At 36.7% G+C, this 20,536-nt stretch overlaps 1 protein-coding gene across 2 annotated transcripts; it reads left to right on the forward strand.

Annotated features, from left to right (window-relative positions):
* Positions 1-516: 516 nt before the first annotated feature.
* Positions 517-13,867, forward strand: LOC126978003 (putative phosphatidate phosphatase). Of its 2 annotated transcripts, XM_050826737.1 has the most exons (7): positions 517-723; positions 5,893-6,044; positions 6,970-7,167; positions 8,620-8,790; positions 10,785-10,961; positions 12,195-12,322; positions 13,842-13,867. In XM_050826737.1, exons 1-6 carry the CDS (start codon positions 666-668, stop codon positions 12,300-12,302), a joined length of 864 nt encoding a protein of 287 aa, XP_050682694.1. In that variant the 5' UTR covers positions 517-665; the 3' UTR covers positions 12,303-12,322; positions 13,842-13,867. The 2 variants fall into 2 exon arrangements, with proteins under 2 accessions (XP_050682694.1, XP_050682692.1); XM_050826735.1 differs by lacking the exon at positions 13,842-13,867 and having other exon boundaries at positions 12,195-12,885.
* Positions 13,868-20,536: the final 6,669 nt, after the last annotated feature.

A 20,536-nucleotide genomic window follows, 5' to 3' on the forward strand; every position in this document is an offset into this window, starting at 1 on the left:
CGAAGACCTTACTGCCCCATCGGCCATCTGTCCGCCGAGCTATGTGCCCTGCCCACTGCCACTTCAGTTTCGCAATCGTTTGGGCTATGTCGATGAGTTTGGTTCTCCTACGGATCTCCTCATTTCTGATTGGATCTCGTGGGGAAACTCCGAGCACAGCCCTCTCTATTGCCCTCTGAGCAACAATGAGCTTCCTCATAAGGCCGATAGTTAGCGACCTCTTCATATGACTGAGGTAGGTAAATAGGATCTAGAAACCTTGAGGGCGGTATTCAGGGTAATATTTTTAATCGAAACACCTGACTAGGCAAACCATTCACCAAGTCGCGGAAGCGAGATAATGAGATAACAGAAAACGCAAAATTATGCCGTATCTAAATTAGCTCTTGAGATATAAAAAGTATGATTCATTTTCGCTTATCAACGCTTAACTACTATCGACCTTTATCATTTAAATTGAGTTTCTATCGCGATTCGCGAATCGTATCTATACCTACACAATCAGTTACTCGGTAATACCGAGTAGTAATTTGGTATTCATAATCTCAGTTTATTGTTAATAACTTGTACATTTCTGTAGTCTAGTGAACAAAGTACCTTTTGTATATTGGCTAGTGAATAATGATTTAGATCGCGGCGTGTTGTGTTGTGGCTTGTGAGATAAAATGGTAAAAAATAATATGATTTTGAAAATGTTTTTGGATCTGATCGCTTTAATAATAAGTAAGTGTCGGATATTGGATTTTTCATTCAAAGTTTTTCATAAAGTACCTGTTTTAATTAGAAATTATTACAATTATGAATTTAACTAAACAAATCGGATAAAAATAAGTAGAAGGTAGTCTTCTGTTATTACGAATTAATGTAAGTAGGTACCTAAGGTAAAAGTACTTACAAATGTAATTTAATGTAAATTTCATATTTTTAATTAATTTAATCAAAAACTTTACAAAAAATGTCGACCGTTTTAGTTTTCAAATACAACAATCTTAAATATGTATGAAAATGGTCGTTGTTTAAGGCTCAATCGCGCCTAAAGCATTGATCGTATCGACATTGAAACTAATAAATTTATTCTAGATGGTCTGTTGCGAATTCCAACGTTCCTTCATTAATTTATTTCCTATTAAAATTCGCCACGAACGGCTAGTTATATTATAATTATAAAAAAGAGTATTTAAAAACCATTTATTAAAACTTCAATAGCTATCACCCATTCGAAATAGTATGCTTGCCCCAAGTCTGAGAAGAACGGGCGCAGGAAATTCGGCGGACTTTTTTATTGAAATTTCGTTACAATATAATAATATGTAATATTATACAATAGCATGTAGTATTAAATAGCCTGAGGGTGGTCGCTCCATTCCCAGTCTGTGATATCACTAAGAAAGTTATTTATGTTATAACTATAGTTAGCATTTAGTATGTAACCTTTCCCACACAAATGTCTTTTAACAGTCATTTTAAATTTCGTAACACATTTGTTTTGTAAATTATCTGGGATCATGTTGTAGGTAAAAGCCTACATCGCCCAACAATAGACTTACCTACTAATTCAACTTAACCGACTGTAGGCATAAACTTGTTAACAACGAGTTGTTGTTTGTTGAAACATCAGGTTAACTAAAATAAGAATAATAAAAAAGTATTTTTTACGCAAAAATGGAATATAAAATCAAAGTTACAATTACACGCGTTTTAATCAATTAAAAAGGGTTTTATTGAAATGTGTAAAACTCGCGTTAATCAAAGTCTATTGGTGTAATCATGTGATACCTATTATTTTTATTTCTCATCACACAACGTTAAGCATTAATTACAAAATATTATATTTTGCAAAATAAAACAAAAACAAATAGAATTATACACAGTAATTAATACGCTTAAGCTAATTAAAGATTTAATGTGTACTTATTAAATTTTATATTTTTAAAAATATCAAGTGCGACCTCTGCGAATCTCCGCGACCCATACAACGAGCGGGCTAGGGTAAGGCACTATCACATATTAGCTTCTTTTAGGTAATTATGACCGATAAAAAAAACTTTGCGCACAGTGTTAGACGCGTACACTTTTCTAAAAGAGCGGCAACGCCACTGTGATTTCGAATTTTGAAATTCGAATTCGAACGATGATGATTGTTAATGTGGGCGGGTTTATTTTTCGTTAGTATAATAATAATGAATATAGTAGAACCAAACAATAACATTTTATAAAAGATGTACATCAGGTACGCAGGCGTAGTCGCAAATGGTGACAAGTAATACCTACTACGCCCACGTGGGCGTACACGAGCCAGTCTCGAACAATGAGTGAGTTTGACGTGCCACATGTTCTGTTCAATTTTGCTAATCATTGAAACTAAAAAAAAAAGTGTGCCGGGTTGCGTAGTAAAACTATGTAACAATAATTAACTTTACTCACAAAGATATGGATCTGATCCGAAATAAATGTTTTTATTATTATTATTATACAAGGAATTAGAAAGACACTGGGATCACATACCATCAGTACGTATTTTGTATTTTATTAATTTCAATATAAAATAACACGAAGCGTATATCACAAAATATGAAAGATGTCATGTGTCACACACATAAGCAGCTTAGTCCCTGACTCATGGAAGTCAGCCCCTGTCCATCCGATCCAAAAAAAAAGGTTCGAATCCGGTAAACTACAGGCCTATAGCTATTACCTCCCTACTTTCCAAAATCATGGAGAGCATAATTAGCCGCCAGCTTTTAGTATACCTAGAGGGTCACCAGTTGATCAACGACCGACAATACGGCTTTCGCCATGGACGGTCGGCAGGTGATCTTCTGGTATACCTAACACATAGATGGGCGGCGGCTACCGAAAGCAAGGGGGAAGGCCTGGCAGTTAGCCTGGATATAGCGAAGGCCTTTCATCGTGTATGGCACAAGGCGCTCCTCTCAAAACTTCCATCATTTGGGCTTCCCGAGAGCTTGTGCAAGTGGACCTCCAGCTTCGTCACTGGGAGCAGCATTCAGGTCGTTATCGACGATCATTGCTCGAATGGGGGGAAAGATCGCGGAATGGGGTAAATTGAACCTTGTTCAATTTAACCCCTAGAAGACTCAAGATTGCGCGTTTAACACTAATAAAACCCCATTTGTCGTATCACCGCTCTTCGACAACACTTCCCTTACAGCCTCGCCTAGTATCGGAATTCTGGGTCTCAATATCTCGAGCGATTGCCAATTTCGCGGCCATCTGGAGAGCAAAGCCAAATTGGCTTTGGATTGGCAGAGCAGCTCGAATTGTCGGGGACCTGTGACCCGGGGGTGCTCTGTGAACGGTTGGATCACTTAGCGTTGCGTAGAGTAATCGCTTCATTGTGTGTCCTCTACCGCATTTATCATGGGGACTGTTCCGAAGAGCTGTTTCACCTGATTCCTGACGCCGAATTCCATCTTCGACATGCCACAAGTTAGGATATCATCCCCACCATCTGGATGTATGGCGGTCCTCCACAGTGAAGTTATCAAGGAGCTTTCTTTCACGTATTACAAAGCTGTGGAATGAACTTCCTTGTGTGGTGTTTCCGGGACGATACGACATGGGTACCTTCATAAAAAGCGCGTACACCATCCTTCAAGGCTGGCAACGCTCCTGTGATTCCTCTGGTGTTGCAAGAGAATGTGGGCGGCGGTGATCACTTAGCACCAGGTGACCCGTACGCTCGTTTTTCCTCCTTTTCCATAAAAAAAAACACAAGCAGCTAATAGTTGCCGTAGTAAAAAAGCTATTGTTCTTAGGTATGCGGTATCTTGCTGGAGCGCAGCGGAGCCCAATCCTTAATCTAAGATGTTAAGTAATAGGAAGCAAACTATTATTAAAAATCGAACCAACTTACCCGTTTGCTACTCGCAGGGCAGGAGCTTTAATCCATAAGTTCGATATTAAAAAATCTTTTTTTAAAGTTTATCTAATAATTAATTTGATAATTGCTTATAATATTGTATCTGCATTTTATTGCCTTGTTTAGGTAATAAGTGTAAAAAGGAAGTATATAAACTATAATTTTGGCATTTGTCCTTTTAGAGACCTGAATATTTTTTTAGTCTTTTTGAGTGTTCGCCACTTCAGCTTGCGCAAATGTTCAATTAATTGAATATTATTAATTGTTTTGTTATGTGCAGTATTTATTTAATTTATTAAGTTCAGTTCAGTTATAGCGACATAAAAACGTAAGTTCGTAAAGATGAACTTAGTGAATTTGAATTTCGTCGCAAATTGTCATAAGAATCAAAGGCAGAACCAAAGAAAAAGTCGTTCGCTCCAGGGTTCAAGTACATTGACTAATTCACAGTGTACTAAATTTATTTTGTATGAAAATGTAACTATTTAATTAAAAAATTTTAAACAATTAATCTATACTAATATTATAAAGCTGCAGTGTTTGTTTGTTTGTTTGTTTGTTTGAACGCGCTAATCTCTGTTCATCATCCAGTAGTACCTACTGGTCCGATTTGAATGATTCTTTCAGTGTTGGGTAGTCCATTTAGCGAGGAAGGCTATAGGCTACGTTTTTTTTTTTTCAAAATTAGGGATCCGTAATAAAATTGCTATTTTGTAACACAAGGTGTAAAATCGAAAACCAATTTTTGCGTGCGCTGCAAAAACTATTGACAATAGAACAAAATGATGTACAGGCTATAATATAGGCAATATTTTATTACTTATAAAACTATCGCGTGATCTGCCGGGTCAGCTAGTTTAACTATATTTCTTAGAACTCCTAGTACTTACTAGTAATTTCATTTATTGCATTGCGATATCCACGCGTTACAGCGCGTATCAGTTAGACCAGTTGTTTAGCCATTCTCATGTTTAATGTTCAAACGTAAATCGCTGTACATTTCCGTTGTAATATCATTTATTAATAAAGAATTTGAAATGAAAGTTAGACCAGGCGAATGTTTTGTATAAGATATGTTATGATGTTTTGTTAGAAATTATTTCATATTGAGAATACCTTTTGACCAAAACAAGCCAAAAAAATCGCTGCGGATGAACGACTCTACCTTGAGTTTGCTATCTCAATGATTGCGGACAATATTCGACACAAAAGACAGCAACTGTTAATAAGATTAATAAAATTATATGAGAATCATTCAAATCAAATAATTGTAGAGATGTGGGTTTTCTCCCCATATTCTACATATTGCATATTCTCAGAGGAGTTATTGGGGTTGATACCAGCGCGTAAATGAACATAACGTCAAAATGCAAAATACCACCCGCATCACGTTGATGTCAAGCACCCTACAACCGCAATTGTTGCGAGAATATTTGCCTCACGTAGGCACTTTGTGGAATCAATTACCGACTGCAGTTTCCCTGAATCGATACGACTTATACCGTTCCTTATTGACACTGGTTTACTCACGTTTTATCGGTGTGGGTACCGACAACTTTCATACCATTCGCAGGTCCTTCATCAGGGTGAGTGTAGTGAGTGAGCGGACTTGTGCTCGTAGTCCGCGGCTGGACAGGGCGGGGGGAGTAACGCCGTGTTAATAAATAACGTTAAAATGTCTCACGAAAGTGTTAATAATTTGACTTAGATACCAAGAGTATACTCCCAACTTCTAGGCCGGTAACACATCTCTTGACCCCAAGTTTTCGGATATCCATGTGCGGTTGCCTCACCGTGTGAGAACCTCTCGCTCGTTCGATTGTTTAGTGCGAAATAAGTTCCCGATCCGCAGTAATGGTATTCCATTCTATGGAACAATCACAATGACATAAAACCTTGTTCTCTGGTATTAAGGGAAATATTCTATTTTAAAATCACAATCAAAGTCGTGAATTGTATTTGTTTATTAAATGTACAGAATATAACAACAACTATATTGCGCGTTTCAGTTTCGTTTCCGCTGCTTGCGATAAAGCTGTGGGCATCCCCATACGAGCGTGGCTTCTTCTACGACGACTCGTCTCTCGCCCTACCCTACAAGGATCAGACGATATCTGAAGCGCTGCTGGCAGGACTTGGGTTTGCCCTGATGGTTGCTACGGTACATAACTCTTTAATACATAAATCTATTGTTTAATCTTCAATGTTTATTGTTTTGGAAGACCAGTGCCATACAGATAATTTAGTAATAACTTTTATTTCTTTTTCTTCTGTATTTATGATTAAGCTTATATTTTGATTTCATTAACTTATTTTGTGTGAATGTGTGGTAAAGTTTTTCAATTTCATTTCATTTCATTCAAATAAATTCATTTTCATTTCATTTCATTTTCATTAACTCAGAGCACTTTATGGGACCTAGTTCTCACACCAGCAAATGACCTCACACCTCACTAGGATGTGGCTAGGATTTTCAAAGCTGTTGCGGCAGAATGTGCACAGACTAAACTTATTGTGAGCAATTTTAGCTAGTTGCCCATTGCAAACTGCAAACGACTCCGCTGGGAGCTACCCAGGAGCATTTCAGCTTGCTGATGACCCGGTAAACGGATTTCCTTAACTATCTCTGGAGAAGAGATTCCCCAACACCGCAGACGGCAGACCTCTAGACCTCTAGACCTATGAAAGAGAAGGAGGCTCCTTCTTTAGCTAAAGTTAAAATGAAACTAGTTTACTTTTTTGGTAAGGCAGAGATTATGGACAAACTTCTTATATTTGCATCAACCCTTTGCAATGGTGCTAGTGGGAGTACTTGCATAATGCAAGCTCTCTTATTCTCAGCATCTGCCTGTTCTTTTACTTATTCTTATAACAAATCATTTTACGACATGTTTTTGTCCGCATCTGCAACACGCGTTGCTGAATCATGATGATTGTGTGCAACGAACAGCTATTTGAATTGATTTCTTCCTACGATTTCCTTCGTACCAATTGCGACAAACTTAAATATCAAACTATCCATCTGGATGTGTGATGTTCACTCACAGTGTGTAAATGTGATTGATGGGCATTATTGGTCATTCCAGATTCTGATAGTTGAGATAATCCGCGGTGTGAAAGGGAAATCTGTTCGCGACAAGTACCTGTGTGGGTCCGAGATACCAGGCTGGGTCTGGGAGAGTTACACAGCCATTGGGGTGTTCACCTTCGGAGCGGCGTGCCAGCAGCTCATTGTGACTGTCGCCAAGTATGTCATCGGAAGACTGAGGCCACACTTTTATGATGTAAGTTTATTCAATATTATATTCAAGGAAATAAGATCAAATGGAGGTTTTTTTATATCAATTTATTGACAAATTTTAATACCACCAACTAAGAATTCACGAACAATAATTAACTTTTAAAAAATAGATCAATTTGTTAAGCTTCTAAAAATAAATTTCAAATAACACAATGACTAATATTCGAACAGAAATTGGGCAGAGTAACGACCTAACTAGTCAACGGTCAAGGGAGACATCGCCTTTTTTTAGACATCTTCGCCCTGTCCACCTGTCATTGTCAACAATATTTTATTAGAAGAGTTTGGATAGGTCGACATTCCACGGTCAGGGGGATATACTGCAACGAAAGTAAGAGAGTAAGAGCTTGTATAAAAGGAAGTGGATGAGAGGAAAAAGACATGAAAATATTGTTGCAAATGGAGCTCCGTATTCTCTGTTACCTCAAGAGTGATTCATTTTTTTCGCCCATGGGATGATTAAAATATCAGTCAGCAAGAAGTGGACAGATAGCAAACGTCACTTTTTGATTGGTGATTTCTGAGGATTATGCTCTGACCTGCCGTCACTACGGCCCGTATTGAAGATGGCATCTGAATTCGTAGCACGTGATCAAGTGTATTTTGTCAACCTGGCTTTATTTAGGTTCTAATTAAAAATACTGTTATTTCAAACTTATACGATGCGACATGAGTACCTCTCCTCTCTCTCCTCCTGGTCCTCTCGTGAATGTGGGCGGCGGTGATCGCTTAACATCTTTCGTATGCGTATTTGTCGTTCTTTTCCGTAAAAAAACTATTGTGGTGAGATGCTCGTCAACTCTATACTCTTGTTTCTTTTACAAATGTATTTAAAACGTAAGTAGTGATATTATAGCTTCTAGGATGTCACGTAATACTTCGTTTTCAAGTCCGAATTACAATTTACCGCTTTGCTTGAGCTGGCAGAAGACGTCTGAACATACCTAGACTGTTCTAAACTATTGCCGACCAGCCATCATTTCTAAATCATATCAATATTATGATGGTAGGTATTGGCAGTGGCTCTCCTTAATACTGACCTGACCAGTGAGAGGCTTCTTTGCACAGGAAGCCGGCTAGATTATGGGTACCAACAATAGCGCATATTTCTGCCGTGAAGCAGTAATGTGTAGTGTGTAAGCATTACTGTGTTTCGGTCTGAAGGGCGCCGTAGTTGGTGTAATTACTGGGCAAATGAAACTTAACATCTTATGTCTCAAGGTGACGAGCGCAGTTATAGTGCCACTCAGAATTTTTGGGTTTTTCAAGAATCTTGAGCGGCAATTGCCATCAGCTGAACGTACTGTTCGTTTCGTCCCATATTGTCATAAAAAAATCTCACTCAATTAATGACCCCTTTTTTTTGAGCTGGCAGAAGACTTCCGAACATACCTCTCAGCGGCTCTCTTTAATACATTGATCGATATAATTTCAGTTGTGCGTGCCAGTTCCTACCTCAATGGAACAAGTGGAGCGGGATCTCGGCTACGTCCAGAACTTCACGTGCACGGGGCCACTAGCCAATCACAACACGATGTTGGACATGCGGCTGTCCTTCCCCAGCGCACACTCCGGCTTCGCTATGTACTGCGCCATTTTCTTTATTGTAAGTGTTCCAAATAACAGCCCGATAATGCGTGAACAATTTTGATCTGCCAATGTGCGTAAGTTAATGGTGTAATATTTAAAATACTAAGGAGTTAATGCCAAGCGTGGCTGTTTACGAGTTGTCTATCAAAATTTGGTTACAAACACTTGATTTGCTTTCCTTTGCTATCTTGCTATATTTCCGTTAGAGATGTTCTTCTGTCTCCCTCGCTTTGTTGGTTTATTGGTACGCTTGTATAATGTATTTTATGTTCATAATTGACAATAATTGTCTATGTATAATATAATTGTCCATACACATTTACATTAAGCAATTAAAATGGTTCATATTATAGGCCGACCGTTTATCTGAGTCCTCGCCTGCGGGGTATAGGGGCGCGGGGGTATGACGACAAAGGGGACTGAGACAGGTGCACCTTGAGCTCTTCAAGTATCGAGACGTTTGTGCGGCGTTGTGTTCAAGATACTCGTAGCATTCGTCTCCAACACCACATTTCTAGTGCGTCAATCCTTTGTCTCTCTCGTTCTTTGACTGAGGTTGGTCTTTGAGGTTGGTGCGAAGGTCCAAAACAATAATTAGTACATAATCCAATATCATAGAGTCTCTTGCTGTAAGACAACCGATAAAAACAGGTTATGAATATTAGTGTAGTGTGCGTGACAAGCTACGTCTTACACTAGCGGTTTGTATGACACTTTTTGTTAGTGTGCGTGAATTGCTCAAAGTAGAGGTTAGTTCTAAAGTCTATTTTTTTCGACGTTATCATAGCTGTCATAGTCTATCTAGACGTATAAATGATCCAAGACATAATCATTATTTATATTATTAAGAACTATAATTAGCTTTTCGTACTAACTTAATAAATAACGCCTGTCTAACTTTGTTAGCAATCATCTTATTTGTAGTCGTACAAATCACTCCAAAGAACGAAATACTTTCAAATTCAAATATTTTTATTCAAAATAGGATGTGACATCACTTATTGAAAGTCAAAAACTACCACCCATTCCAAAATGAATGCCTCAGACCTGAGAAGAACGGGCGCAACAAACTCAGCGGGCGTTTTTTTTTTCACCGAAAAAATATGTTTACAAAGTTATATATTTTTTTTTATGGAATAGGAGGACAAACGAGCGTACGGGTTACCTGTTGTTAAGTGATCACCGCTGCCCACAATCTCTTGCAACACCAGAGGAATCACAGGAGCGTTGCCGGCCTTTAAGGAAGGTGTACGCGCTTTTTTTGAAGGTACCCATGTCGTATCGTCCCGGAAACACCGCACAAGGAAGCTCATTCCACAGCTTATATATATTGTACAATTAAACTTATTATTTAATAGCTTGAGGACGGTCACTCCATTCCCAATCTGTGGTATCATTAAGAAAGTCATTTATGTTATTGTAACCTTTACCACACAATCGTTTTTTAACAATTCTTTTGAATAACGTGATAATTTTGTTTGAACATTTTCTGGGATCTTGTTGTAAAAGCATATACATCGCCTCACAAAAGACTTACTAACTCGACTTAGCCGAGTAGTAGGCATTATAATTTTATGTCTGTTGCTGGTGTTAACATTATGGTTATGACAGTTTCTAGAAAATTCACTTATATACTTATGAACATGCATTACAATATTAAGAATATATTGAGAAGCAACAGTCAAGATGTTAATTTCTTTGAATTTTGCTCTCAATGATTCTTTAGGACCTAGGTTATAAATAGTGCGAACAGCCCTCTTTTGCAGCACAAATATTGAATTAATATCGGCAGCGTTGCCCCATATCAATATACCATAGGACATATTATGTCTCGTCCCTTATTTTAATAAAAAAGAAGAAAAAAAATAAAGTCGCTGGTATCTGATTATACAAAATCACTACTTTCTCGCTGGTACTCTTTATGTCACCTGTGAGGCGACATGTTTAACGCGTCTCTGTTTGCTTGTAAGTTTGCTATGGTGATGATGTTTATATTGTTATATTTAACAGATGTATATACAAGTAAATGCTAAGTGGCGTGGGTCGAAGCTGATGCGACACGTGGCTCAGTTCATCATATTCCTGGCCGCCTGGTACGTCGGTCTCAGCAGGGTCACCGATCATATGCATCACTGGAGCGACGTGGCTGTCGGCTTCGCGGCCGGCGCTGCCTTCGCCATAATCACGGTAAAAACATATCACAAAATATGCATCATCAGAATACTAATGGATATCCGATGATATTCTGTGAACTATTTGATCAGTGCCTTGTGCTTCCCCGGGGCATAAAAATAATAGGGTCCCAGGCCCAAGGGTGTCGTTAGAGGCTCCTTGCCCAGGATGCCGGTGGTGATGCCGATTATGGGTATCACAACGGCGCTTATTTCTGCCGTGAAGCAGTAATGAGAATGCATTATTGTGTTTCGGTCTGAAGGGCGCCGTAGCTAGTGAAATATCTGGGCAAATGGAAACATCTTATGTCTCACGGAGATGAGCGCAGATGTAGTGGCGCTCATAAGTTTTGGGTTTTTCAAGAATCCTGAGCGGCACTGGATTGTAATGGGCAGAGCGTATTAATTAACCTTAGGAGAACATCCTGCTCGTCTCGTCCCTTATGACATAAAAAATACTAGCGTAAATATAAAGCGTGCAAAAAAAAAATTCTAACCGATGTACAACATGATAGAAAATGAACGCGAATCTATTGTTATTGTAATCGATTCTGATTGAAAAGTCGTAAAGAGTCAGCACCGCTTGCCTTGGCATTACCTCCTTAGTATATTAGATATTACAAATCAAAATTAGTCACACAATGTCGGGCTGTCAGGCCGTCTATACGGTAGTATATTCGGTAAGTTATTGTGTGTATATATATATGTATGGATATATACCTATTTATTTATAATCGCTTATAAAATGCTCACAGAATACCTTTATTTATTTACGGTGTATGTGGATGATGCAGCTACTGTACTCAATAACTTTTGTATTAATTTACATTTACTTTTTTGACTAACTCGTGTAAAACATTGACTATTTGACGTTTTTACATTTTACATATTTTATTGTAATTGAAATGATTTGTAAATCGATGTAAATGTAAATCTTGATATAAAAGAGTGGCAATGAGTTTCTTGCTACTTCTTCACATTAGCTCAACCCTTTACGAAGTAGCGGTAGATTCAATAAGAAAAAAATTTGTTTTTGACATTCATAAGTGTCATTTCCGTGACCTACGTGAATAAACTGATTTTGATTTGATTTGATTTGATATCCTATGTATTTATCTATGTTACAGAAATAGGCGCCGTTGTGTTACCCATAATCTAGCCGGCATACTGTGCCAAGGAGCCTCTCACTAGTTTATTGTAAAGTCTAAATTTTGAGTAGGTACTTATAATAACTTTGATTTATTTTCAGTTTGTCTACATCTACAAACCTAAGAAGTATCTGGCGCGAGATTCTTACGAGACGGAGCGAACCTCGCAACCAGAATTCCTGCCACGACCAGTGTTGATGAGGACCTAGACTTTGTAAGAAGCAACAGGGTAAGTTCGGACACAGGGTATGTCCGGATTACTCAAATTTCGGTAACTTTTATAGGTGGCAACATAGCACGAAACGTCATTTTGTTCTGCCCTTCGCCAAAGAGTATGTAAATACTACGTAATAAGAGGCGGCCTAAGTAAAAATTGAAATTTAATTTAGTATGAAACGTGCAGAATTTGACATAAGTTTGGAATAGTAGTAATTACAGTATTGCACTGTGGTATTGCGATTGGCCACGAAGTTTGAAAGCGAACAGTTGCTTATAACCTAGTGGATTACAGCCGTCATCTGTCAATCTATCTACTGCACGTTTCATACAATTTTCTTAGAGAATTTCGCTAGGCTGCCCTTCGTTTTTGTACCCTGTGTCTATCGATATGTTGTGGTTGCTGGTTGTGTGTTGCTTGACACAAAAATAGCTGAATTATCCGGAATTACCCTGTATGCGAACATACCCTGATGTACTATATTTATTTTAGCTGTAATGAATATCCTGTAAGTTGAACAATATATAATATGACTATTTAATAATACGGGTAATAAATCAATGTTTTTATAACAATGGTTTTATTTATCATCAGACAGGTATTATTTTTATATTTCACTCGATTGTCTTTCTGTCAAAATGAGAGAATCAATGAAAAATTGAAAAACGTAACGCCAGCCGCGAAAGGAAATTGTTAGGTAAATGGATCTCATACTGTGTCAGTGGAGTAGCACAAAGTATATGTCATCAAGGCCAGTATAGCCTTATATTAGAGCGTATACAAAACAAATCTATGCGGTAGCTGTACATGCTTTGAGGCTTTATGGGGTTTACCTTTTATATCCGCTTATGTACCCGACATTATATATTTATTATATACTAGCTGACCCGACAGACGTTGTTTGTTTTTATATGAATTTGTATATATTTATATGTTTATGCTATAATAACCTTTCCCACACAAACGTTTTTTAACAATTCTTTTAAATTTCGTAACATTTTCTGGGATCATATTGTAGAAGCATATACATCGCCCAACAAGCCCAAGCCCAATAGCCCTCTTCTGCAGCACAAAGATAGTATTAATATCGGCCGCACTGCCCCATAACAATACACCATAGGACATAATACTATGAAAATAACTAAAGTATACTAATAATATGTCAGGTGTCATAACATCAGATGTCATCAGATGAACTGTCAAACCGTGCGTCAATAAATTCTCTCGTAGAAATTATGTATGGACACATGAGGAAGGAAAAACAAATTTGTTGTTTTTATTTAATTTAGCAATATTTTCCTATATATTCACCTTTTAAACCTTCCCTGGACTTCCATCAATAATTCAAGACCAAAATTGGCGAAATCGGTCCAGCCGTTCTCGAGTTTTAGCGAGACTAACGAACAGCAATTCATTTTTATATATATATAGATTTTGGGTATAGTAGGATATAGTGAGCTGAGGGTAGGAAGGGACTTGGCGCTGATAATGCGGATATATTGGGCAGACTACATTTTGTTGTTCTGGATAGGTACGTATGGAGCCGACGTCCGTCGACCGCCGTTGCTGATGGTGCCGACCGCGCGCACCAACTTGCACGCAACGTTCTCTGCACCCTCGATAACCTCGGATACGATACCCATATTGCTGAAATCATAATTTTTCGCAGCGGCCATCTTGGATTAAAAAAAACTACCATTACTGCACACGACGTTATGCGACAGAATTGCCATCTAAAGATCTAATATTGAACTACTAAACGAATACATCAACCAATTATCAAAAATACATAGGTATTAAAAAAACAAAATTTAAACTTGCTAAAGTATCAAATTCATTTGATTCCCGCAATTAACTTTAAGTACGTGTATGTGTTTGAGCGGTGTCAGTGTAGTGGTTCGATTCGACGCCTCTCTGTTTTAAGAACGCGTCCGCGATGACGCATGCACTTCGTACAATTTACGAAATAGCCTCACAGACGTATCTGTTTTTTGCACTCAGGGTGAATTCATGATTATTTATAATATGTTATAAAAATGTAGAATGAATGAATGTACCACTATCTCATTGGAATATACTGTAATGTATTTTGATAAAATAAATGTTTAAACGTTCTAAATCCGGGTTTTTGATGTCCAACATACACCTCGTTTTGGTCGTCCTGTCACGGATAAAATGGACGCCATTTTTGAAAAAGTGTAGCAAGATCAGCATAGGTATCCGTAGTTACTAAATAGCAAGAAACTAGGAAAAACTACAAAACAAATTAGATTAAGATCATCTAGGTACACAAACAAAAAAATTGCGTGCGTACAAAGTACACAATATGTCAGAAGTGAAACATCGTTGGCAAACTAATTTATAAATCTCGTTCATGTTTATACTAATCTGTTCTCTAAAGGAAATAGCACTTCCTAAAACCAGAAATCGAATGAGGCGTGTAGATTTCGGCACTAAGTCGATCGACTTACTCGGTACGCAAGGGGTTCATATTAAAATGCGAAGAAACTTTGTGCCCAACGTATTATAAGTGAATACATTAAGAAAATACATAACAGGTGGTATCTTATAAATTGATTTTTCTGAAGTTATACTTCTCAAGGCGCGTTATGAAAAAATGATGAGAGTGAAATATATATAGACTATAACACAAAAGTAAAAGGGTGAAGTTTTTTTTTTTAATTTCACTCCATTTTGGACACTTTGGCTCGCATTCCACATTCCATGCATCCGCCAGCTTCAAATTTTCTTTCATCGATTCACATTGCAAATTTTCTCGTATGTTCTACTTCAAAGTGTTTTTATTTATTTTAAGGTAGGGAAACGAATCACGTTACAAAAATGTACAACATGAGAATTTTGATATTTGATATGGTTAAGATAAATGTTAAGGTAAATAAATATATACAAAAAAATAGATGAATACATTATTTACAATTTAATATTATTGCTATAAATATATTTAGAAAGTATACTATACAATATTTGGAGGATTTTTATAGAAGTGGGGAAAGGGACACGGATGGATATCAAACTATCTAAAAAGGAAGTTCGGTCATATTTAGGACAGGAAAAGAATAAGTGATCCAGATCCCCAAAGTCATGTCTGCATTCACATTGTGGACTATCTATAATATGAAACCTTGCAAGGTGGGCCGGACAAGTGGTGTGTCCAAGGCGCATTCTTATCAATATGGTGGTAATGATTTTATCAAGTTTAATGACAGAGAACCATGACTTGTTAGGAATTATTTGTTGAATTTCGCAATAATTTTTGCCTTTAAATTCGCCAATTTCGGCCCAGACTTTACCCCAGGAGGCCCTGAGATAAAGACCAGAAAGAACAGCTAAATCCTGAGTATATATTTTAAAGGGGAATTTGTCACCACACACCATAGCTTCATTTGCAAGTGTGTCGGCTGTTTCGTTGCCTATTATGCCACAGTGGCTAGGTATCCAGACAAAATTGACTGAAAGACCTTTTGTTGAACACTCGTAAAGATTACTTCTAATGTCTGCTATAATAGGAAAAAATGATTTTGATTTGAAGGGAAATCGCAAAAGAGCCTGTAAAGCACTCTTGGAATCACATAAAATTAAACTATTATTAAGTTTACAAAGTAAAACATATTCTAATGCTTTGGTGATGCCAAGACATTCAGCAGTAAAAACTGACGTGTTAGATGGGCATTTTAATTTTTTGGACAATATTATATTGGGCATGATAAACTCCTACTCCTACAAAATCTTCTGACTTGTGTTTTGACGCATCGGTATAAATATGATGCCATCCTGGCCAGTTTTCTTTAACAACAGAATTAAAATAATTATTGGCATTATATTTTTCAATATTTGCAAGATAATGAACAGTCGGAATGGTAGATAAGGCTTCATATTTACATTTAAATAAATCAAATTTGGAGATCGATGTATCGGGTAGTGAATCGATTTATACCTCAAATAACTTTTTACCAAACAAGGGGGTGACTTGTTATTCCAATAACTTGGTGATTCATTGAGATCCGTGAGAGTATTTAATTTGGTTATCAAGGAGCTATTTAAAAATTGTAAAACACGAAAAAATAGACGATCAGACAAAAACTGGTGCCTTAAATAAAGCGGGGGTTCGTTACACTCTACTTGTAATACATTCATCCATCGAAAGTTTTAAACAATCTAAGGAATTTGATATTCGGCATTACGTAATGAACTAAATGTGTTACCCATGGCATATATTACTAAATCATCAGCATATTGAAACATGTAAGCATGAGTTCGGAAGTGAAGATTCCAAGTCATGAGTATATAGGTTAAAAAGTATTGGAATGAGTACGGATCCTTGTGGAAGTCCTTTCCACACAAGTCTACTTTGATCCCGTTGTTGGTCTAGTTTTATTGTTCAAAGGTAAGTTGTACAGAAGGTTTATAATAAAGTTTGTTATAATATCCGGAATAGTAAGTTTATTCATTTTATATTGAAGAATATGCAGATTGACATTATCATAAGCTGATTGCAAGTCTAAAAAGACTGCAATAGCTGATTCATTACGTGTAAAAGCCAATCATATATCTGTCGTAAAAGTACCCACACTATCCAAAGTGCTCCTTCCCTGAATCCAAACTGTGATTCGGGTAGTATTCCACGATTTTCAATGAACCATTCAAGACGATTTTTTACCAAATTCTCAGGAACTTTTGCGACTCGGTGACTTGTCTGGTTTAAGAAGGGGATAATAATTTGCGATTTCCAAGAAGGTGAAACATTGCCCAATAGAATTATTTTATTAATGAAATCCAAGTAATACTGAAGAGAAGCTTGACTAAGGTTTGCTACAAAAGAATATGGAATACCATCTTCACCTGGGGCAGAGTCTTTGATCGAGGTTAAAGCACTTTGTAGTTCTTGCATAGTGAAGGTAGAATTAATGATGCATTGCTTTTGGAAGATGTGCGAAGCAATATTACTACAAAAAAAGGTTGTGTTCCGGAACTGAAGGGGGAGCTAGACGATTCAGAAATGTTTTGCTTAAATTTGGAGCTAATGATGTAATACGATTATCAGTAATATTTGCTAACCTCGGCTGGGTTTGTAGGTTTTAAATAAAAAGTTTTGTGTATACGGGGGAGACTAATTTTGCGACATAGGGCTTTATCTGTAGCTCTTACTTTATCTAGATGCTTTTCAGCAAGGTCATGTCCTATTGAGCAGTAAAATCCGTTAAGAGCGTTTGTTATTTTATTTGCATCTGAAGAAAAATTTACAACTTTATTATTTATTAACATTTCTTTTATAGTACACTTTTGTTTATTCTTTCGATTAGAAGCTTCATTCAAAATTTTCCATATCTTTTTAGAATCCCCTGAATATTTAGAAATTTTTATCCTATAGTATTTTTCTCTAGCATCTTTTATTATTCGGTTACATATATTTCTATATTTTAAGTAATTAGATTTAGTGATAGGATCATTAGAATATTTCTTAAATAATAGTAAAGTTTGTTTCTTTTTTGTATACACTTGAGAAGCCCGTCCGTAATCCAAGGTTTTAATTTAACTCTAGAGTGAGGAATGCTTTTAACTGAAGTATTATTTCTAATATGTGTACCTATAATGTCATGAAATAATTGAAAGGCTTTGTCAACCTCTGTTTCACTACAGATTTCATCCCATGGTTGACTACTTATATCTTTGAGGAGCTGTTCATAGTCAATACATCGTTTTTGAAAAGGAGGTTTTCGTTCTTCGATATAAGAGAATTTATCTTTTGCGTACACACTACAAAGAGTTACATAGTGGTCGGTAATATCAGCTTTTAACACAGCAAATTTAGCAGCTTTGTTATTTTTTAGTCTATACATGCAATGATCAATGCAACTATTGTCCCTAGTCGGTGCGTCTATGCCAACTTCTATATTATGAAGGGCTAATAGTGCTAAGTAATCATTTGCTTGGGGATGTATATTACCAGTAATGTTGATATTTGTATCACCCATAAAAATGATGTTTTTCGAACGACCTACCTGCTTAAATTTATGATCCAGGGAGTCTAGAAAGATTTCAATATTAGCGCAAGAAGGCGATCTGTATAGGGCAATTAAAGTGAGCTCATTATTTAAGTCGAGCTGTAAGCAGTTAGCCCCAAAAACCTCCAGTTCTGCACAGCTAAAAGCAATACTATCCTTAATGAAAATAACAACCCCATCATTTTGAACGGGATTTATCTTAGTATGCAATGAGATATAACCAGGTAAAGTGTGATTGGAATTATGATGCTTGATCCTACATTCAATGAGAATTAATATGTCAAAACTTATTCCAAGAAGTTCCAGAGAAACCAGGAGTTGGTTAAAATTTTTGTGAATACTACATATATTCAATGAAATTATTTTAAATGAATTTTTCACATTAATATATTCACTACATACAGTAAAGTTATCTGTACTAATGCAAAGGTCCGAATTCTGGTAATCATCTAGTTCAGTAGAAAATTGTTGGATAGTATTGAATTTTAAAATTAAAAGTATGCCATAATTTTAAGTGTGACAACCCTAGTATGATAAAAAGTAACAAGATGAATGTTACTACATCCTTCTTTCGCCCGCTCTGCATTGAGGACATTTCCACAAAGCTTTATGCGCCTTTGATTCCTTTGCAAAGTTTTCTGGAGTAATTCTTAAGCATTGGTAGTGATAATGATTATCGCACACCGTACAAGATTTAAGCTCGCTGGATTTAAGCGGCTTCTCACATGCAGAGCAAGATTTAGACATTTTATAGTATTTTTAACTTAACTTGTGTCCACAGTGAAGACAACAACAAATTTAGAGCAGTATATGAGATTGATGCTATTGCTAAGACAATTTGAGCTGGCGTTATAAATTTTAAATTAGCTAGGCAATTTAGAACATGTAAGTGTTGAGGGTAGATTGATATTAATATTTGTACAAAAACTGTACACTCACTATTTTTAAGATTTACTGCTTTGTATTTCACTGCCTGATAACCAAATATGCACTTTTCACTGATTATGCAATCTATTTAAGGTCACAGAAAAAAATACTGAAATAAGTATGTATATAAACACTTGTTGCAATATTTATAAATTAAATTAGTTTCACCGTAATTGAACACGACTCTTTAAGTTGACGTACCGCGGGTGAATTAATAGGAGGAATCAATTTTGCTGCTTCCCCATATGAGATGCATTTTTGTGCCCTAGAAATTTTAATTTGTTTTTGACGGTCATACTCTGGACAAGATCTACTAATAGCAAAATGATTACCTGAGCAATAGCAACAAGTAACATTCTCCTCATTTACATTACAAGAGTCACCAGTGTGTTCAGAACCGCATTTGTAACATTTACATTTTGATCGGTTTGGACATACGAAATTGCAATCAATTTCGTATGTCCAAACCGACAACAATTGAAACATTGTGTAGTTGGGTATGTGTATAGCTCTACTGGTAAGGAATTAAAACAAACGAATATACGTTCCGGCAGGACCTGGCCAACGAATGTCAGAACAACATTTTGAGTAGGTTTCCAGACAGGAGAACCCTCCACTATACTCTTATAATTTATTCGTCTAACCTTAAGAACCTTACCAACCACTAGGCACAGACACATTTTCCATAACATCCTCAATTGACCAGTCCGAGGGCACTCCTCGTACAAAGCCCATGCGCATTATTTGGAATGATAGAATAAATTCTTTCAAGTTCATCTTTTCTAAGTTGGAATTATCTATGAAGGTGTTAGTATCAGTAAAACTTGAGAAAGATAAAGACATTCTGTTCCTACCTATTTTATTAAATGAACCATTAATAATATTTCGAATATTTTTTAAGGAACCTGCCAAATGAAACAGGGTGTAGAGTGGTACTGTCATTTTGGTGAATTTATTTCTCTTTCTACGTGCACAATAAATGGAGCTATGTCATTTTCGTTGTACTTTATCCTTCCAATAGAAGTGTAAGCTTTGGGATCTGAACCAATAGAGGGTATTGTTGGATTTATTGGATTATTTTCACTAGTGATATTAGATGTTTCTTAAGGTTTATTAGTAACTTCTATTGAAGTATCACTAATTTCACTGCCTCCACAACGACATCCAGTCTTACCACCCACCGCCTCATATTACAGGTTTTGCAAATTTTATGTAAATGAGATCTTTTGCGACTTGTACGCTTGGAAACAGAACTATCCGTGTCCATTTCCGTCTC

This window comes from Leptidea sinapis, chromosome 46 (genome assembly GCF_905404315.1).
Source record: "Leptidea sinapis chromosome 46, ilLepSina1.1, whole genome shotgun sequence".
Lineage (NCBI taxonomy): Eukaryota > Metazoa > Arthropoda > Insecta > Lepidoptera > Pieridae > Leptidea > Leptidea sinapis.

Coding starts and splice junctions, on each gene's coding strand:
- LOC126978003 (XM_050826737.1), top strand. CDS start 666: ATGGTAAAAAATAATATGATTTTGAAAATGTTTTTGGATCTGATCGCT. Junction 6,045..6,969: donor TTGCCCTGATGGTTGCTACG/GTACATAACTCT, acceptor TGGTCATTCCAG/ATTCTGATAGTTGAGATAAT. Junction 7,168..8,619: donor TGAGGCCACACTTTTATGAT/GTAAGTTTATTC, acceptor ATATAATTTCAG/TTGTGCGTGCCAGTTCCTAC.